Source organism: Monodon monoceros, unplaced genomic scaffold, assembly GCF_005190385.1.
Source record: "Monodon monoceros isolate NGI ecotype Baffin Bay Population unplaced genomic scaffold, NGI_Narwhal_1 Super_Scaffold_11, whole genome shotgun sequence".
Taxonomy (NCBI): domain Eukaryota; kingdom Metazoa; phylum Chordata; class Mammalia; order Artiodactyla; family Monodontidae; genus Monodon; species Monodon monoceros.
Genome location: NW_021703767.1, coordinates 93,648,863 through 93,667,907, shown reverse-complemented (window position 1 = coordinate 93,667,907; position 19,045 = coordinate 93,648,863). Strand labels below are relative to the sequence as shown.

General features: G+C 40.9%; 1 protein-coding gene across 1 annotated transcript; it reads right to left on the bottom strand.

Moving 5' to 3' along the window:
- Positions 1 to 1,842: 1,842 nt before the first annotated feature.
- On the bottom strand, positions 1,843 to 18,241 carry TNFSF10 (TNF superfamily member 10). The gene is made up of 5 exons (XM_029214809.1): positions 18,041 to 18,241; positions 11,318 to 11,455; positions 8,366 to 8,408; positions 4,744 to 4,845; positions 1,843 to 3,129 (listed from the first exon to the last, which is right to left on the bottom strand). The coding sequence occupies exons 1-5, from the start codon at positions 18,170 to 18,172 to the stop codon at positions 2,678 to 2,680; spliced, it is 867 nt and encodes a 288-aa protein (XP_029070642.1). The 5' UTR covers positions 18,173 to 18,241; the 3' UTR covers positions 1,843 to 2,677.
- Positions 18,242 to 19,045: the final 804 nt, after the last annotated feature.

The window sequence follows — 19,045 nt, the reverse complement described above, 5'->3', positions numbered from 1 at the left end:
AAAGCCTGCGTACAGCAACGAAGACCCAACGCAGCCAAAAATAAATAAACAAAATAAATTTATATTTAAAAAAAGTTTACATGTAGTTCTGACACTGTACCAACTGTATTTGGAATGTAATTTGAGGCTTTTCCCAGAATATTTATTTAAACTGCCAGACGTAACATTTTTCCTTCTAAACTTTGCCTGAAAATGTCATAATGAAAGATACTTATGTTGCACAAAGTTTGTGAGTTAAAAACCAAAATGCCCATGCTATTTTGAAACAGAGGACTAAAGAAGGAGAACATACATACAAGACATCAAGATTTATAGAAAAGCAAATAGCAACCACTAAAGCCAGAGTATGATCAACAGATAAATGAATAAACAGGATGTGGTATGTATTTTCCAACAATGCAATATTATTCAGACTTAAAAAGAAATGAACTGCAGAAATTAACATAACATTGTAAATTAACTGCACTTAAATTAAAAAAATTTAAAAAAAGAAATGAAATTCTGACACATACTTCAACATGGATTGAACCTTGAAGACATTATGCTAAGTCAAATAAGCCAGACATAAAAGAACAGATATTGCATAATTCTATTTACATGAGGTACATAGGACAGTCAAATTCATAAAGAAAGTAGTATGGTGATTACCAGGGGCGGGAGGAAGGGAAAATGAGGAATTATTGTTTAATGGTTATAAAGTTTTAGTTTGGGATAATGAAATGCTCTGGACATGAATGGGGTGATGGTTGCACAAAAGTGTGAATGTACTTAATGCCACTGAACTGTACACTCAGAAATGGTTAAATGGTAAATCTTATGTTATTTGTATTTTATCACAGTTTTTAAAAATGGATGGTATGGGTGCAAGGACGGACAACCAGGCCAATAGGAAAAGAAAGTGAGCACAGAAGCAGACCTCCTGGGATGTTGATATATGATATTAAACCTTAAAATCAGTGGGGAAAGAGTAGACTAGCCAATGAACAGTGCTGGACAACTGGTCCCTGATATGGCAAAAGATAAAATTCCATCCCTAGCTCATCACACATGAATTAAACTACAGTTGAATCCCACTATCAAACTATGAAAGGCCAAATTTAAAGATTTCAGAAAAATATATAGATGGTGATATCTGTGCGCATCGGTAAAAACAGATCTCTTGAACATAGTGTACAAAGCTGTATTAGCTTCCTCGGGCTGCTGAACCAAAGTGCCACAGACTGGGTGGCTTTCAACAACAGAAATTTATTCTCTCACAGTTCTTGAGGCCAGGAGTCCAAAATCAAGGTGTCGGTAGATTTCTGAGGCTATGGGTAGAATATTTTCTTGTCTCCTGAACTTCTGATGATGGTCGTCAATCCTTGGAGCTCCTTGCTTGCAACTCCCTCACTCCAATCTCTGCCTCTGTTGCCACATGGAGGTTTCCCTGTGTGTCTCTGTTCCTGTTTCCAAATTTCCTTCTTTAAATAATGAGGACACCAGTCACATTATACAATATTGAGGACCCAGCCTATTCCACTATGATCTCATCTTTACTAATTATATCTGCAACCAACTTCTTTCCAAATAAGGTCACATTCTGTGGTACTGGGGAGGAGGACTTCTACATACCTTTTGTGGGGACACAATTCAACCTATAACAAAAGCATTAACTATAAAGGAAAGGACTGATATATTTTAATCACATTATATAAAAAGTGAGCAGTTTCTTTCTTTCTTCAGTAACACATGTCAGATAAACGATACCATGAAAAAGAGATAAGAATTCCTTTTCCCCATCATTAGTAATCTTGTTACTATAAAACATAAGTACTAGATACACAAAAACTACATATTTTAACGTCATTTTTATTGAAAAAGAAACACGTATTTTTAAATTTTAGTATAAAAATATAGAGTCATAATTAATTCTTGCCCATCCTTAAGTTACATTATCAAACAGTTCTTTTTTTTTTCCCACTTTCCCAGTTCTCCTGCTCACAAGGGGCCAAATTCCCGATTTCTGATTAGCTTATCATTCATTTGAGTCTTTTATCAAAAATACCTTCAGTGCTTTCGGTCAGCCTGACTTCTGGGAGTGAAAAGCACAAGCCATTCAGAAATATCGGGTTGGCCAAAACGTTCGTTCGGATTTTTACATATGATTACATAAAACCCGAACGAACTTTTTGGCCAACTGAAAATAGTTCCTTGTTCACTAAACATAACTTTAATTTGTTTAGTGAAATGATACGATTTCGAATGGAATTTTCTTACTTCCAAGAGTACGAGGGTACAGGACAACTCCCACAAGGCCCCACACTGCACCAACTCCCCTGGCACACTGCATACCCTGACCGTGAACTTTCAGTCTTCTGGTATCTTCGCAAGAGTAGACGGTTAAGGCGGAAGACGTTAATTGCTACACAAATGTTTGTAAACTGAGAACCTTCTAGATTTCTGCTAGCAAGCTGATATCAGGTAGAGTCTCAGAAGGTCTTTTGTCAGTTTCTCTGTCTTGGAATACGTTGGTCACTTTTCAGAGATACCAAAAAAGCTTGTGTTGTAGAGTCTCGTGATTGAGGCTGCTCTGCTCAGGCTGCCTTATTTTGTCAGCTCTTTTGCAGTCTTTTCACAGTGTATCACTCTGAAAAGTGAAAGGTCTCTCTGGGGGCACTGTTTTTTCTTTGCAGATCATTTAGCCAATTAAAAAGGCCCCGAAAAAACTGGCTTCTTGGTCCATGTCAATCAATTGCTCATTAGTTACAGAGACAAAAATTCGATCATTTTCCTTAAGCTCAAATATTCCACCTTGATAGATGGAATAGAGTCCATATTCTGAATCTTTAGACCAACAACTATTTCTAGCACTTTTCATCAGCAGTATGGGGTCAGGATAGCTCGTGCATTTGTAAATATATTGTACCATTTGTTTGTTTTTCTTTCTGTTCTCTTCCGTTGAAACTGTTCCCAAAACCTCCTCAGTTTCCTGAAATCGAAAGTATGTTTGGGAATAGATGTAATAAAACCCTGTTTGGTGGATAACCAGCTCTCCATTCCTCAAGTGCAAATTATTCAAGAATGAATGTCCTTTTCTTGACGACTCCCAGGAATTTATTTTCTGGCCCAAAGCTTTTTCATTCTTGGAGCCTGGGATGAAGTTTAGAGAAAAATAAAGTTAGCTTGTAGCAAAACAAGAAGTTTCCCAATAGCTGTGGCTAGCCAATTCTTGGTTGGGATTGTAAAGAATTTTAATCTATTATAAAACTTCTTGCTCCTTCGATCTTCCAAGGATTCTAAATTCTAGTCATATAGAAATCTGGAGGCTCCCGTATCACTGTGATCTGTTGGAAGTCCCCTACTTTTTTGTACCTCATCTACTTTGAATAGTAGCACGGGAATGGTTCACTAAGATGGCAATCTTTACTCCTGCGAAGAATTTCTGTCCAGGACCCCTGCCTCCTTTCCTGTGCTGGTGAGCTCAGATCAACGATGTAGAAGGAAACCAAAAGAAACATATCTATTTCCTCAAGCCTAGAGCTCATAAATTCCTGCTATTCTTTTAGGTCTTTTTGGATTCCTCCTTGGTCTTTCTCTAACCCAGTGGCAAAAGCACCATCCAAGCAGAAGGCTAGAAATGACTGTCCAATAAGACAGGGTATAAGGTTTGGCAAAAAGAGCCCAGATTTAAAGATCTTCAGATCCCAAAGACTTTGAATGAAGATGGGCCTTACTAAGATATGATACTCTTTTAAACTTTGGGCTCATCTCCATGATTGACGCAAAATTGAGTTTTTCAAGAGTTGAAAACAACTATATTAATTGATGAATAGTAAACAGGAATAGTGAAATAACGATCTCACTCATAGGCAGAACATGTCAATGATTTACAAAACATGAGTTCAGGAATACCATGAAGGCAACTGCCCAGAAAAAAGAAACAAAAACCAACCAACCAACAAAAACCCCCAACAACCTTTCATTCATTAACTGATGACTGAAATTTCTTTAACCTGGGACAAAACTTTTTACAATAATAAAAGCACTACTTATTGAGTACTTACAGTGCAACAGCATTTTGCATTAATCTTCACTCTTTTATGAGTTAAAGATTATCTCTACTCTGTATATGAAGAAGGTGAAGCTTGATTGTGTTAAGTAATTTGCTCAAAACAAAGAACTAGGTAAGGAGTAGCTGGGATTCCAATGTGGGTATTTAGATTACAAGACCCATGCCCTAACCACAGCAGTATATGGACACCTTTTCTACAGCTAATAATTAGGCTTAACCTATTTGGTTAAATCATATGAAACTGACATTTCTGTAAATGCAAAGTGGTCAAATATTGGCCAACATTTTATGGTTCAACCTAATCCAAATGCCACTGGGAGGCCTTGGTGACTCATGGGGAAAGTAGATGACTGATTTAGAACCTTTGAAGAGGAGAAAGATTTGATGAAAGAGAGAGGAATTACTTTAAAAAAAAAAAAGAAGAAGAAAAGCAAAAATGGGGGCATGGGAAACTCAAAGTTCTCCCACTTCCACTTCAGAATTTTCCTGAAGCCAGTTATGCCAGGGCAGTAGCTAAGCTATTCATCTTGTAATCTTGCTTCTGAAAAGAGTCAACCTGAGACTTGATTACTACTGAGCATTTTGTAGATATAGCCATATAAACATTTCCGATACAAGTTCAAAGAATAAATTATTTGGAACAAATTCTTCCATTCCCTTCTTTTAAGCCATATATTCATTGTTTCTCTTACTTAGAAATGAGAATGTGCTTTTCCGATTGGTCCCAGTTATGTGAGCAGCTACCCTCTGAGGACCTTTTTCTCTTTCTAGGTGAGGAATATTTTGTTGTTTTTCTAAAAGAGAAATGACAAAGAATCATCAGCACTTGTCAAACACGTCTCAGATACATTGCTGTTCACAGCTCTTATCAATCTTATCATTGCAAGCACACTGGGCTCCCAAAGTTGATTATATGGGTTTTCATAAAACCAATTTACATTTTAGTATTATAATCAGTCCACTTCAGCCTATGTTGAATTTGAAAAGTACTTTAGATGGGAAGGATAAGCAGTAACTTGGGCTAAAATTTATCGGCATCTCAGGGGTAAGGTTCAACTAGAATATAACAAAGTGAAGATTCTGACCCTTTTCCTAAACTACAATAATAACAACAAAACTGTGGACTTATAGTATTCCTGCTAAGGCATTTAAAATGAACTAATGGCAAATTTCCACTTTGAGTTATATATAGAAACAGAGTGATACCAATTTTTATCATCTCAATTATTTTTTCCTCCTGCTAGATACTACCTACTCTAAAGGAGTAGCAGTGATAACAATTGTCCAGAGATGCTACAAACTGGTATCCAACAGTCATTTCTCTCACCTCCCAAAGGGAATATGAAATGACATAATGGTCATGATAACCGGTATATGAGCATAAAAATCACTGATTCACTAGATCATAACAAATAAATAACATTTATTGACCACCATCCGAAGTATTTTGGAGCAGACTGAAAGACTAAAAATTCAGCAAACTACTCTTTAAAAAAATCAGCTCAAACTTCCCAGGATGTTTACGTTGGTTGTTGAGATAAACTATACATTTTCATCAAGCAAATATGTCCAGGGACAAGGCAGTGCTCCGCAGGGACTTCAAAGATTAATCACTAATTACACTGACTGAGCCCTCAAGGGACTTACAGTTTTTAGGGAAGACACAAATTAGAAAGTGAAAATTAACCTATAAGAAATAGAAATGAAGGGTGATGGGTGTTCAGGGGAGGGAAAAATTCCTATTTGTTGGAGAGCTGAGGTCAGGGGAGGGGGTTTGGACTAAGGCCCTTTCATTCACGTACTCCAGCAAACCAAAGTGCCCATCACATCTATACCTGACACTCTTCTAGGAAGATGGAGAAAGAACTATAAACAAAGGAATGCAAGAAAGCATTTGAGGGGCAGGACAATTCTCTGAAATGGGTGGAGCTGGGGAGGCTTGGGACCCACAGCAACGGGAAAAGGGCATTCCCAGAGATCTAGAATAGTGTCCCCAAGGCAGGATGCACAAAGAATTCCTGGGACACAGGCATCAGATGAGTTCAGTTTCAGGCTTGAATGAGGATTTAAACTATAGAGGATTTGAATGTTAGACTAAGAGATTTGAATTTTTACAGACATGGGAAGACTCTGGAAGATTTTGATCAGGGAAGCAAAAAGATATGTGTTGTGCTTTAGGCTAAACTACCTCATAGTAAGGTTTGATGGGTAGAAAGTGAGAGGGCTGGAGATTGGCGAGTTAGCAGACAGTTGTAATTGATCAGGTCTGAGAACAGGAAGCTTTAATCTAGGCTAGTAGTAGAAGAAACTGAAAGGAGGTGATAAAATTTCATAGGCAAGGAAGGAATGCTAACGAGTCTCTCCATCTATCTGGTGTTGTTACTTATTCAGGACAGGTGGGTGTGTGCAGGATACTGAAAACCAAACACAGCTCGGAAGTACATGTTACTCTCAGAATGCTCAGCTTTCAAGGTTTTTACTTTTAACCACCATTGATAAATAATTCATAATGCCTTGACTGCCCCTAGACCATAACACTTTATTTAAAAATATTCAGTAATGGAATCCAGTTACAAATATCTTGCATTTGAGGTCATTGCAAGTATATGGGAAAGCCTAGCTTTAAAAGCAAATTCTGAAGAGAGGACATTTCCTACTGACTATAGCAAACAGTTCCTGGAAAAGAAGTCTGTGAATATGTATATTTGGGTGTCATGGATACATCTTGGTATACTGAGGAGTATATGATTTCTATGCCCCACTGGGATGAATAAAAAAGAGTATTTTTCTTCCAACACTGAAAATAGTACATGCATCTACTGTAGACCACGGATCTGGTGTTCCTCATTAGAAGAGAAGTAGTGTTCAACATTCCTAATACTGTTTTTGCCTTTGGGGAAATGACCAAAAAGAATGCTTAGACCCTGGGACCAGGTCTTGCCTTCATATTTAATAAAGCCCATTTAATAAAGGATGGTGGGTATTGTCAAGTGATGAGAAAGCTTACTTGTAATGGAAAAGGATAGCTGAAAATTAGGAAGACATCATTAATAAAATATCTATTAAAAAACTGATTCTTCTCTGCCAGGCTGGTGTACCCCAGGACTGTAAGTCTCTGGTACACGTATGCAGGCTGGTATGATTATTAACAGGGGAAAATGGGGCTATGGTGAGCCAAATGCAAAGCAGCAGTAAATTTAATTCATCAGTTGTATTTACTTATGTATTGATTTAAAAAATATGTATTAAGAACTTTCTGTGTAGAGAGGGATGGTGACACAACAACGTGAATGTACTAATGGCCACCAAATTGTGCGCTTCAAAATGGTTAGTTGTATGTTATGTGAATTTCATCTCAGTCAAAATACACACACACACATGCACATGAACACACACACCAAAGGCAGTGCAGGTAAGGACCAGGGGGATAAGAGAGAATCTACTAGGCTTGAGGTGTACAGTTAAGTCTAGGAATAGAGAGGTAAGAGAAAGAGGCATGTTTTCTGTCTTTGTGGATCTTTAATCTAGTAGGGAATCAGACAGAACAAACAGAATATTTATATATTTTCCTTTGATTTATATATATATCAATCAAAGGAAATGAACAAGGTAAGTGTGATAGAAAAAATAGGATGTGGGTGAACCTACTTAGAAAGTTGGTCAGGGAAGTTCTCTCTGAGAGGTGATGAGTAGGTGATGAGGATGGAGGATGAGAAGGAGGTGTTTACGTGAAAATCCAGGAATGGAAGAAGCCAGTTGCAGGACTAGAGAAGCCGGCCTGGGCAATAACAATGAAGGGCGTTGTGGGTCAAGAGCAGGCTGGTGACCATCAGTGGAGATAGCCAAGGTGTGAGGACTGCAGGATGAGGATTTCGGGGGCGTAGAAGGATTGCTGGGAAAGAGATGACGGAGCAAGAGGCTTTTGCATAAAGAAAGGCTTCGAGCCTAGGGGCAGTCTGAAGCAGAGAAGATGGGTAACTCTGGAGCCCTTTTTTTCCAGCTATGCTCCAGAAAGCTACCCACATTAGAAGGTAAAAATAAATAATCAAAGAAGTTGAGGTGAAAGGAAAATCCACGTTGGAAGAATAAAATTCAGATGAAACGAAGTTCAGACCATAGGTGGGTCACAGATTTGCTTCTGAGCTTTCTAGCTGCCAATGCAAACAGGGAAATAGAATCAAGCAGCTTGAGACACTGAGCAGTGGTCAGAGGTGGGATGTGTGGATGGGAGCAGAGAGAAAGAGGATGGAGAGCTATTCACCCTATCACAAGGCTGACAGTAGAAAATTAAAATAACAACAAAAAGAATACTACCTGGAATTGAAGGAATGGTTTCCTCATAGGTTCTCAAAATGATCTGCAAATAGTATTGAATAAAGCTTGTTAATTTCCCTAAGCATTTAGACTGACTACAGAATGTCTGTGGCTCTTCTTGCTGATGCCTAACAGAAAATTGCCACCTAAGATATCAACCTAGGCAGCTTTAAGTTGTCCAAGCGTAGAGTGTGGGGGGCAGGGTGGGAGCTGGGATGAATATGGAGGCAGCTGTCCCTACTGTGGATGGAAGGATGGTCCTCTGTCTGGGAGACTTCTGTTTCTGGATGAAGTCTTTGAAAGGCCACACCTGGAGCAGCACAGGAGCAAGGAGTTATCCTTCTCCAAGTTAGGTCAGCCTAATGTTCCCCAGGTCTCCTTCTGGCTGACGGATGCGGTAGCCATGTCACCGCACTTTCTGAGTGTGTGTGTCTGCATGCATGCATGTGTATAAGTGCATTGTCTGTGTGTGTCTGCATGTGTGTGTGTGTATAGTGCATTGTGTGTGTAGCTGCAGGCATACGTGTATAAAGGCACTGTGTCAGAGTCCAGGAGCTTTAAATCATCGGACATACCCAAGACTCAAGGTGTAAGGCACACTCCCTCTCTCTCATGGTGCCCACAGACACGCACAGCCCATCCAGCGGTGGCCTGGTAGCACCATGTCACTCTCTCATTTCTGAGAATGTGGCTGAGACATTCTCAACATAAAGATATTTTACCAAATTCCCATATCTTACTAAACACTTCATATCGCTTTCTTTGTGCTAACCAGTGGGGAAAACCAGTAATAAAGAACGAAATCTAGCATTTCTGTTAAATGAGCCGACCCTGACGTGACTCATCCATGACTTTAAACGCCTCTCCACTCAGTTCTCTCACCCCTGGGGGCTTTGCCCATCATTGCCCACCTTTCCCGTCACTGTTGTTAATTATACAACCGTCAGAAACTCCCTTCCTCTGCACTCCTGCTCCAAATCAGAAGCTCTCTTCTTTTTCCTCTGTCGAAAGCTCTGACCCCAGATAATGGGGGGCTGCCTGTAGGGCAACAGACACTGGCATTTGGGAAGGGAAGCAAGGGGTGGCCTCAGCACATTAGCTCTCTCACTCTCATTCTGGGCCAGAAAGGAAGGAAGGAAGGAAAAAGGAGGAGGAGGAAAGGGAAAAGGGTAAGTCCTACAGTGTGGTCCTTAACACGGTGCCACCAAGAAAAAACAAAAAAGATTGTAGTACAATCAGATGGACTGGATTCAAATCTGTTCATTAGCAGCCCTGGGAAACTTTACTCAAGTTACTCAAGTTACTGATATGAACTACTTTAATTTCTTCATCTATTTTTTTTAAAAAAGAAGATAATAATGATTCCTTCCTCACAGAGCTGTTTGAGGATTAAGGGAGATAATACACATAATGGGCATAGGATGTTTATGGGAAATTGTCTGTTCACTTCACAGTGCCTGGAAAAATGGGGAACTCTTTTCCCCTCCTACACTCTCATCCACCGCTGTGCGCCCTCTCTTCTCTAGTCAGTGGCAGGATGTGAGAATGGGAGGGATGGGGGAAGAGCAGGAAAGAGACCTGTAAAACCCACCCACACGGCTTCTCTCATCTCCCCACTCCCAGGCCCAGCATCCAGCTCCCTCCTCGGTCTCCAGATTTCTACTCTAGTTCTGAGTTTCTCTCCTCTGCCACCAGTGGGTTCGCCATGCTCCCTCTAATCCTAGGAACCGTGGGGTCCCATTCCTCAGGACACTTCCCCAACCCTGGGTCTTTCCTGCTGTTTTTCACTTGGGGCAATGGAGTCCCAGCTGCTCCAGGACAGCTTGTGCGCAGCAGGTATCCTGCCCACGATTCCAGGGCAGCCGTGGAGCAGATGTGTTTCTAGGACAACCAGGTGGAAGTCTGATTTCATTTCTCATAGGAATAGCATCACAGGTGATGCTGGGCTTTACTGCGAGGACTGCTTAGGGTTATAAATCAGAGCCTAACCACCGACACAACACTGTTTCTATGGAACGGCACACTGAGTACCAGACAATAGACTTACAATCATTTCTTTAAAACACATCCTCCTCCTACCCTGGGAATGTCCCCAGTAATTTTTTTAAACAATGAAGTTTACAATTTTCATGTTTGTGTTCACAGCTGGCCTTTCCGGATACGCAGAAGGTAAACGTTACTAATGCCATCTTACAAATAAGGAAGCAGCCTGAGAGAAGAAACTATATTTGATATGTCCTGTCACTGAAAGTATAATTAAGTAATCATATTTAGTGAAATAAACTGTTAGCTAACAAAGTTTCTGCTGGAGATCCTATTTAAGCAACTTTCACAAACAGAAAATAATATTTTGTAATGTGTCATTTATTAACTGTAAATTGAGATGTCATCACCTTCAATTTCTCAAAGTATCTCTTTCTTCCCTCTTCCTTTCCTCTTTCTTCATCTCTATATGCATACAAAAATAAACAGACTTAATTCCAGAGAACAACAATGTGGCGACACAAGGGTTTGTAAAAAAAAAAAAAAAAAAGAAGAGAAAAAACAAAAATAACAGAGAACAACAATGTGGGAAGAATATAAAACACCATTGTTTGGTTTCTTTTGTCTTCTGAATAAAAAAGAAATCACACACGTCCTTTATCGTCGTGTGACCTTGAACACATTGCTCTGTCTGTGCCTCAGTTTCCACAAGGTGAGATAAAAAGTTTAGACTAGATGAAGGAGGTCTCTGGAGGAGAGGAATAAACTCTAGACCACGAGTTGATCAGGACCCACTGTTTGGTGCTGTCCCATCTTTTCCTAGTTCAGTGAATTTGGGGACAATCACTTAAACACTCTGGGCCCCCGTTTCCTCCCTTACAAAATAAGGACTCTAGACTCTATCTAAAATAGTCCTTTCTCCTCTGACCTTCTATGCCTGCTGGTAAAGCGACCCCGTGGTTCACTTACCTTTCTAACAAACTGACGGAGTTGCCACTTCACATGCCAGCAGGGATTGATCATACTCTCGTCATCACCGGCATCCCAAGAACTGTCATCGTCCTTTAAGAAGCAAGCTATGCCACTTCTGGAGTACTTGTCCTGCATCTGGGTTGAGATGAATATAACGCAATATTATGCACAAGTGCTTTTTCTTTTCGTTCATTTACAAGTTAAAACAACAGAAGCTGATGACGGGTTCAGAGAAGTCTTAGCACCTTGGCAAAGCTCATTGCCTGAAGTAAAAGTAAGCATGCCGTCCTTTGTCCTTTGAATAAAGGTAAGCAGTTTGATGTGGTGGAAGGGAAACAGGTGTGGGCCAGGCATCCAGGGTCACAATGCCCTTTGCTGCCCCTGCCCTTGAGCAGTCGTATGTCCCTCAACAAATTGCTTCTACTCTTCGACATCTCTTTTTCATCTGCATTTTGAGTTGGCTCACTGTGGTGATCTTTGAGGTTCCTTCCAGCTCTGACATAGCGTGACTCCCATCCTACAGCTAGAAACCCACCAGGTACAAAGTAGGCAGTGGAGTTTGTTTACATTCCGGGATCCTAAATAAAAAATTAGCCAAAGTCTTTAGGGTGCAGGTAATATTCTGTTTCTTGATCTGAGCTTTGATTGTCTTAGTAGATTCTAGTTATTGTTGTGATTTCTAAACCTCTGGACGGCAGAAGCCAGACTACGTTGCCACTAGACGTTTGAATGTCCACACCAGCTAGGGATTTACCTGCAGAGACTCGAAACACCATTTGAAGGTTTGCTCCCTTCTTCTGATTGAGGGTAAACATTTACAATGGCCTAGATCATTGCCAACAAAGTCTGCGCTTGATGTTACACACACACACACACACACACCCCAAACCACCCAGAGCACTCTAGAATGACAACTGATTAATCTTACGAAGAAAAACAGGATGTTCATGCAAGGTCAGATTTTTTTTTTTTTCCTGTTTTCATTTTTAACAACTGGGATTCAGGAGATGTTATTTCTCTCTACAAGTCCATTGAATTGCCTTTCTCTGGGGAAATAAATGGGAAAATAGCCATTTTCATCTGTTATTTGAACTTAGGGGACTTCAAAGCTTGAAGGAAAGATCAAACTTAACGATGATCTGCTCCCTCCTGTAGAAAGATGATCTCATTCCAGATCAAAATAACTTAAATATTTACGAGAGCTTTCAGCCAGAATCATGCAGGTCTGTACTGTCAGCCATGTACTCCCTGGACATTTGATCAGGTCTCTCAAGCATAAAAGTGACAAACCTGAGATAATTAATTCCTTCCCCACACTCTGGCATAGAACATTCATTTACTTTTAAGTAAATGTTTCTTTTCTTTCTTCCTTTTTAAAATTCCAAGAGTAAAACATTCGCCTAGTAGATGTAGTGGGGGTGACAGCTGGGACCACCTGAGTTATGACTGGCGATGAAATTAGACACCATTCCTTTGATCCTACCCACCTCCATGTTCTTCTACTGTAGACATTAATTTTCATCTGCAATTTATGTGAGCTTAAAAAGCCTTTCCAAGGAAGGAACTCAATTTAGAAATAGAAGAGCATGTCTAGCAAACTGAGGGGAGGATCAGGGAAGAAGAGCTGGATTCACCAACAAGGCCTAAGGGTAGTTCCAGGAAGAACAGTTGTATTTGCCATTTCCCAGCCCAGCAGGACTGGGCGTGCCTTGGCCAGGCGTTGACTTGATGAAACTGAATAAACAGGCTTAACTAATTTTCGTAACCTGTTGGGACAAAACAATGTGCATGACACAGAAGGGAGGGAGCAACTTGTCATCTTACTTCACAGCAGTTGGAAGCTGTCTCAGCATGAGAGGGCTGAGGCCCTGGAGGTTGAGGCTGGGGACAGGACAGGGCAGAGTTGAGAGGTGCTGGGATCAGGCAGTCAGGGTAGCGGCCAGCCCCTGTGAAGTCAAGTGGAGTTTGAGAGAGTGGAAGAGAGCAGGGGCCAGCCCAGGTCAGGACCAACTGCTGGCCTCTGGAGACCCTCTGGAGATTTTCCAGAAACACTTTCAGGAGGTGGGGAGGGAGAACCTTGAAAACTAAGGTCCTAAGTAGACGTGGGAGGGAGTCTGACAAGCTAGTGAGACTCCAGTGTTAACCCAGATTGAATGAAGCCTAAAGACGCCGAGGATACACAGGCAGCCTGGAAAATATAGAAAATTATAGAATACTTTTCTAAAGTAAAACAAATAAAACCCTCTGATTCACCCTCATTCCACCTCCTAGTTAACCTTTGGATGATCTCTTTTTTTTTTTTTTTTTTGCAGTACGCGGGCCTCTCACTGTTGTGGCCTCTGTCACTGTGGAGCACAGGCTCCAGACGTGCAGGCTCAGCGGCCATGGCTCACGGGCCCAGCCGCTCCGCGGCACGTGGGATCTTCCCAGACCAGGGCACGAACCCGTGTCCCCTGCAGGTGGACTTTCAACCACTGCGCCACCAGGGAAGCCCTGATCTCTTTTTTTACAGGGTTGAGATTAGACTGGGTGTGGGCAATTTTGTATATGGTTGTTTTCTCTTAAGACTATACAAAAATGTCATGCTCTTTAGATCTGTATGAAAATCATATGGATAGCATAGATGTTTTTACAACATTAGCTGTAGAAATTTGATAAAATATAGAAAAATTAAAAAGAGGCACCCATAATTCTACCCTCTAAAGATCACAATTTATTTCTCCTTCTAGATATTTTTATGCTTATATTGGGTTGGCCAAAAATTTCGTTCAGGGTTTTCAACGGCAAACCCTGAACGAAATTTTTGGCCAACCCATATTGACTTCTGAACAACAGAAAGCCCCAGCCACTCTGCATCCCATCCCCACATGTTTCATATTTAGTAGTTTCTTCTACAGACCTAGGCCAACACAGGTAACCGACACATGGGCAAGGTGGTGCTATGGTTATTCCAAGAATGATTAATGATGATTAATATGATGTCTCTCTCCCCCTTTCCTTTCTACATCCTTTCACACTTTGAGGTTGAATTTCCTACAGCACTTCTCAGGCTGGGGCTGTTCTCTTGCTAACCACATCTGGGTGTTGGGTGCAGGGGGACGAGTGTGCTATTTTTATCTGGACAACTCTAGAAGGAGAGAGATGGCTATTGCCCTTGGTTCTGAGAAGTGGATTCCACTCAACTGCTGCTGTTGCCATCACAAACAGTGGGACTGTCTAGGCCAGGGCCAACCAGTCCTTGGCAGGGCTTGAAGTCAGCAGGGTAGACTCCTTTGCTGGCTGGCTGGCTCAGAGACTTCAAGGTGGCAGCACTGACCCTCTCTGCTGCCCAGACATTAGTCTCTGACAATCAGTTTCTGCAAACCACAAATAGCATAAAGGATCATTTACGGACATCAGTGGATAAGGGTCTCCTTCTCCTTTGTCTTCCCCGTCTATAATGCCACAGCAATAGGTAGTCCCCTTGTCATAAAACTTTCTCAGAGTCATAGACTTTAGACTCTTTAGCCCATATTTATTGTTCATGCTCGCAGGTCTACAGGCTTAATTGTGAGGGTCCAATCCAACATCCCTCAGCCCGGCTCAACCCACACTCCCTATAATCCTTGCCCACTGTATCTTCTGCAAATTTTTGCTTGCCAGAGTGAAACCTGTGATCTGATTTAGAAAATTAATACTTGTGTTGAATATGCTTTTCCAAACTCTACACAGTCACCCAAAGAGATTCAGATTCATCTTCCCTTGCGTAAATTCCTGATGAAGAGGGTGACAACTCCAAGAGACTTCTCAATGCTGATTACAATGGTTACCATTTACTGAGCCCCTATTTAATGCCTGGGTTCGAAATTGGGCTTCACCTTTTACCTAACTTCCCTGAGTCTTAGTTTGTTCATCTATAAAATGGGATAATTGTATTTACTTTATAGAATTGTTATGAGGATTAAATAGGGCAGTATTTTGAAAGTTTCTGGAACAGTTTTTGCTCAATATCTCTTAATTCTCTTCATTCTGATACTCTTAATAAATTCTTCTGCATGTCTGTACAGAAGTGTACACATATAAACATGCAATCAGGAAAAATGTGTGCAAGTGGGGAGATGTTAAACTTTGAAATTTCCATTTTTATAGAATTCAAAGAAACTTGATCATGTACACAGACAATTGCATAACTCAGATCAGTAAATAACGAGTTGATTCAGTCTTAAAATGAGGCCAACTTGTAACGTTAGCAAATTGAGGGAACCTCTTGTATATGGTGACACAGACTCACTATTTATACTGCAAAGTTAACAAAGCTTAGGACATGCTGGCTCCAAACTGGGAAACACAGCAGCATTCCAGTCTCTCAGGCAGACGTAGAACTAAAACGCATGATTATAATCACGTTGATTTTTTTTTCTTACAAATACAGGCTCTTTGAAATTGCCCTATAACAAAGCTGACTTTACTGGCCATCTAATGGTAGTGATCATTTGTATAATTACTTGTTGACTCTTGTTTTATTCACTTCATTTCCAAAGGAAATTCCCAACCAGTTGAGAGCAAAGTTTATACTCCACAGGATATGCAAACTGCATTTATTTCCTTAACAGATAAACACTATTTTATATTTGTCCAAGACCCTTAGCCTTGCATTTCCTGCCCAGCTGACAGATTTGATGTTGCATTGTCACCGTACAGCAGGGTGCTGTTCAGCACAAGGGAGAGATAGGTTAACCCTGCTGGCACCCTGCTGTGATGGGAGAAGCATTCCCTGTGAGCTGAGCTGGGTCCAGCTCTGCTTCCAAATTTCTGCCTTAACTCGGTAAGTCATTTCCCTGGCAGTCTCTAGTCTCATTTATACAACGAGGGGTATCCAAAATTCCTTCCAGCTCGAAGTTCCCTACTATAAAATATACAACGAGGGGTATCCAAAATTCCTTCCAGCTCGAAGTTCCCTCCTATACAATATACAATTAGTCAAAATATACACCGAAACTCCTATACTGTTGGTGGGAATGTACATTGATAGAGCCACTATGGAGAACAGTACGGATGTTCCTTAAAAAATTGAAAATAGAGCTACCATATGATCCAGCAATCCCACTCCTGGGCATATATCTGGAGAAAACAATAATTTGAAAGGATACATGCACCCCAGTGTTCATTGCAGCACTATTTACAATAGCCAGGACATGCAAGCAACCTAAATGTCCATCGATGGAGGAATAGATAAAGAAGATGTGGTACTGTATACAATGGAATATTACTCAGCCATAAAAAATAACAAAATAATGCCATTTGCAGTGACATGGATGGACCTAGAGATTGTCTTACTGAGTGAAGTCAGACAGAGAAAGACAAATATATGATATTGCTTATATGTAGAATCTAAAGAAATGGTACAAATGAACCTATTTACAAAACAGAAGTTGAGTCACAGATGTAGAAAACAACCCAGGGGGGAATGGGGGAGAGGGATAAATTGGGAGACTGGGATTGACATATACATATATATATACATCATATACATACTGATGTATACATACTGTATATACATACTGTATATAAAATAGATAACTAATAAGAACCTACTGAATAGCACAGGGAACGCTATTCTATACTCTGTAATGACCTATATGGGAATAGAAATCTAAAAAAGAGTGGATAGGGACTTCCCTGGCTGTCCACTTGTTAAGACTTTGCCTTCTAATGCAGGGGGTGAGGGTTCAATCCCTGGTCAGGGAGCTAAGATCCCACATGCCTTATGGCCAAAAAACCAAAACATAAAACAGAAGCAATATTGTAACAAGTTCAATAAAGACTTTAAAAGTGGTCCACATCAAACAAATCTTTAAAAGAAAATAAAAATTAAAAAAATTTTATGAGTGGATATCATTCTATTTGAGTAGAACCAGTTTTGCTAATTTTTAAAGAGTCATTAAAGAAAGATTTGTAAACCCTAAAAAAGAAAAAAAGAGTGGATATATGTCTATGTGTAACTGACTCACTTTGCCATACAGCGGAAACGAACACAACATTGTAAATCAACTATGCTCCAATAAAAAAAATTAAATGAAAAAAATATGTACACAGAAAGCCAAAACCTGGGGTTGGCTTATTTTCAGTAATTTTGCATTCAAAATCCACTGGAATTAGCCACATTTGGAACACAAAACAGCATTATTACAAGTGGTTTAGAGCCTGGCTTTGGGTTAAGCCTCAACCCTACCCTACTCCCTTTGTCCTGGCAGTACATTGGTGAAGGCTGGTTATTCATTCAACAAGTGTTTAGTGAACACCTACTATGTGGGAGCGCTGTGCTAGCGCCTAGATGTGTCACAGAAAGCAAAAGCGGATACAGTCCTGCCCTGATGCAGTTCCTCTCACTCCCAAGAATTTGAGTCAAGAACTGTAAAGCATTAAGCAGAAAGCACTCAATGAATGGCAGCTGTTAATATTATAACATTCTGTTGAAGACAAAACTACCTCAGGAGTTTTGTTGCCCGCATCTGCTCGTAACTGGTGGAGCCAGTTCTGTAACTACACTTTGTGCACAGAGTCCCTTCAATTCGCTTTTGCAAAGTCCTCAGTAATGATATGCATTAGCAGTTGGGGTCCCCAGACAGAGAAAGAGAGGATTCTCTTCCTCTGTAAAGTCTTCCTAAAGGAGCCAATAAAGGCAGTTAACCGGAGGGTTGCTCAGAGCCTCTGTTCAGAGAGCGTGCGCATCGTACTGACCTGCTTCAGCTCGTTGGTGAAGTACACGTAAGTCACGGCCACACAGAGGGCCTGCAGGAGCACGGTGAAGATCAGGATCAGTGCGCAGGTCTGCCCAGGGCTGGGGCTCCCTGGAGCCTGCATCAGGGCCATGGTCCTGTCAGAGTCTGACTGCCACAGAGTGAACGAGGCAGCAGCTTACGGTTGGCGTGAGAGGAGAAGTGGGTGGGGCGTGGAGTCTGAGTTTTGCTTACTGGAAAAAAGAATCAAAATGAAACTGAAAGTTAAGACAAACAGAGAAAACAATACATATGAGGATTACACAACTGCAAGCCTAGGAATCCCAAACCACTAGAAGCTAGCAAGAGGCAAGGAAGGTCCAAGTACAGGCTTCAGGGGGTGCATGGCCCTGCTGACTCCTTGGTTTTTGACTTCTAGCCTCCCGAACTGCAAGACAACACATTTGTATTTGTGCTGCTTCATTGTGGCAGCCCTAGTAAATGAATACAGCTTCTATTTGATTAGAAAGGTGAAAAAAATCTAAGTGTTGCAATCACAATAGCTACAATGCATTAATCAAAATAAGATTTGGGGACCTGCCTTGTGGCGCAGTGGTTAAGAATCCACCGGCCAATGCAGGGGACACGGGTTCGATCCCTGATCCGGGAAGATCCCACACGCTGTGGAGCAACTAAGCCTGCGTGCCACAACTACTGAACCTGTGTTCTGGAGCCCGTGAGCCACAACTACTGAGCCCGCATGCCTAGAGCCCATGCTCTGCAACAAGAAAAGCCACCTCAATGAGAAGCCCACGCACCACAACCAAGAGCAGCCCCTGCGTGCCGCAACTGGAGAAACCCCGCACGCAGCAACCAAGACCCAACGCAGCCAAAAATAAATAAATAAATTTATTTTTTTTAAAAAAAGGCCGAGATCTCCATTTAAAAAAATAAAATTGCTTTGAAATGGTCACTGTCAACAAGGTCATCAGCTCATCAGAAGTGAATCCATGTTTCTATGAACTAC

Bases quoted from the DNA above. Each gene is read 5' to 3' on its own strand.
- TNFSF10 (XM_029214809.1), bottom strand. From the start codon at position 18,172: ATGGCCCTGATGCAGGCTCCAGGGAGCCCCAGCCCTGGGCAGACCTGC. The intron at 11,456-18,040 runs GTCAGTACGATG...ATCTCAACCCAG, and splicing joins TCACCAACGAGCTGAAGCAG to ATGCAGGACAAGTACTCCAG. The intron at 3,130-4,743 runs GTAAGAGAAACA...ACTTCATCCCAG, and splicing joins AAGCACATTCTCATTTCTAA to GCTCCAAGAATGAAAAAGCT.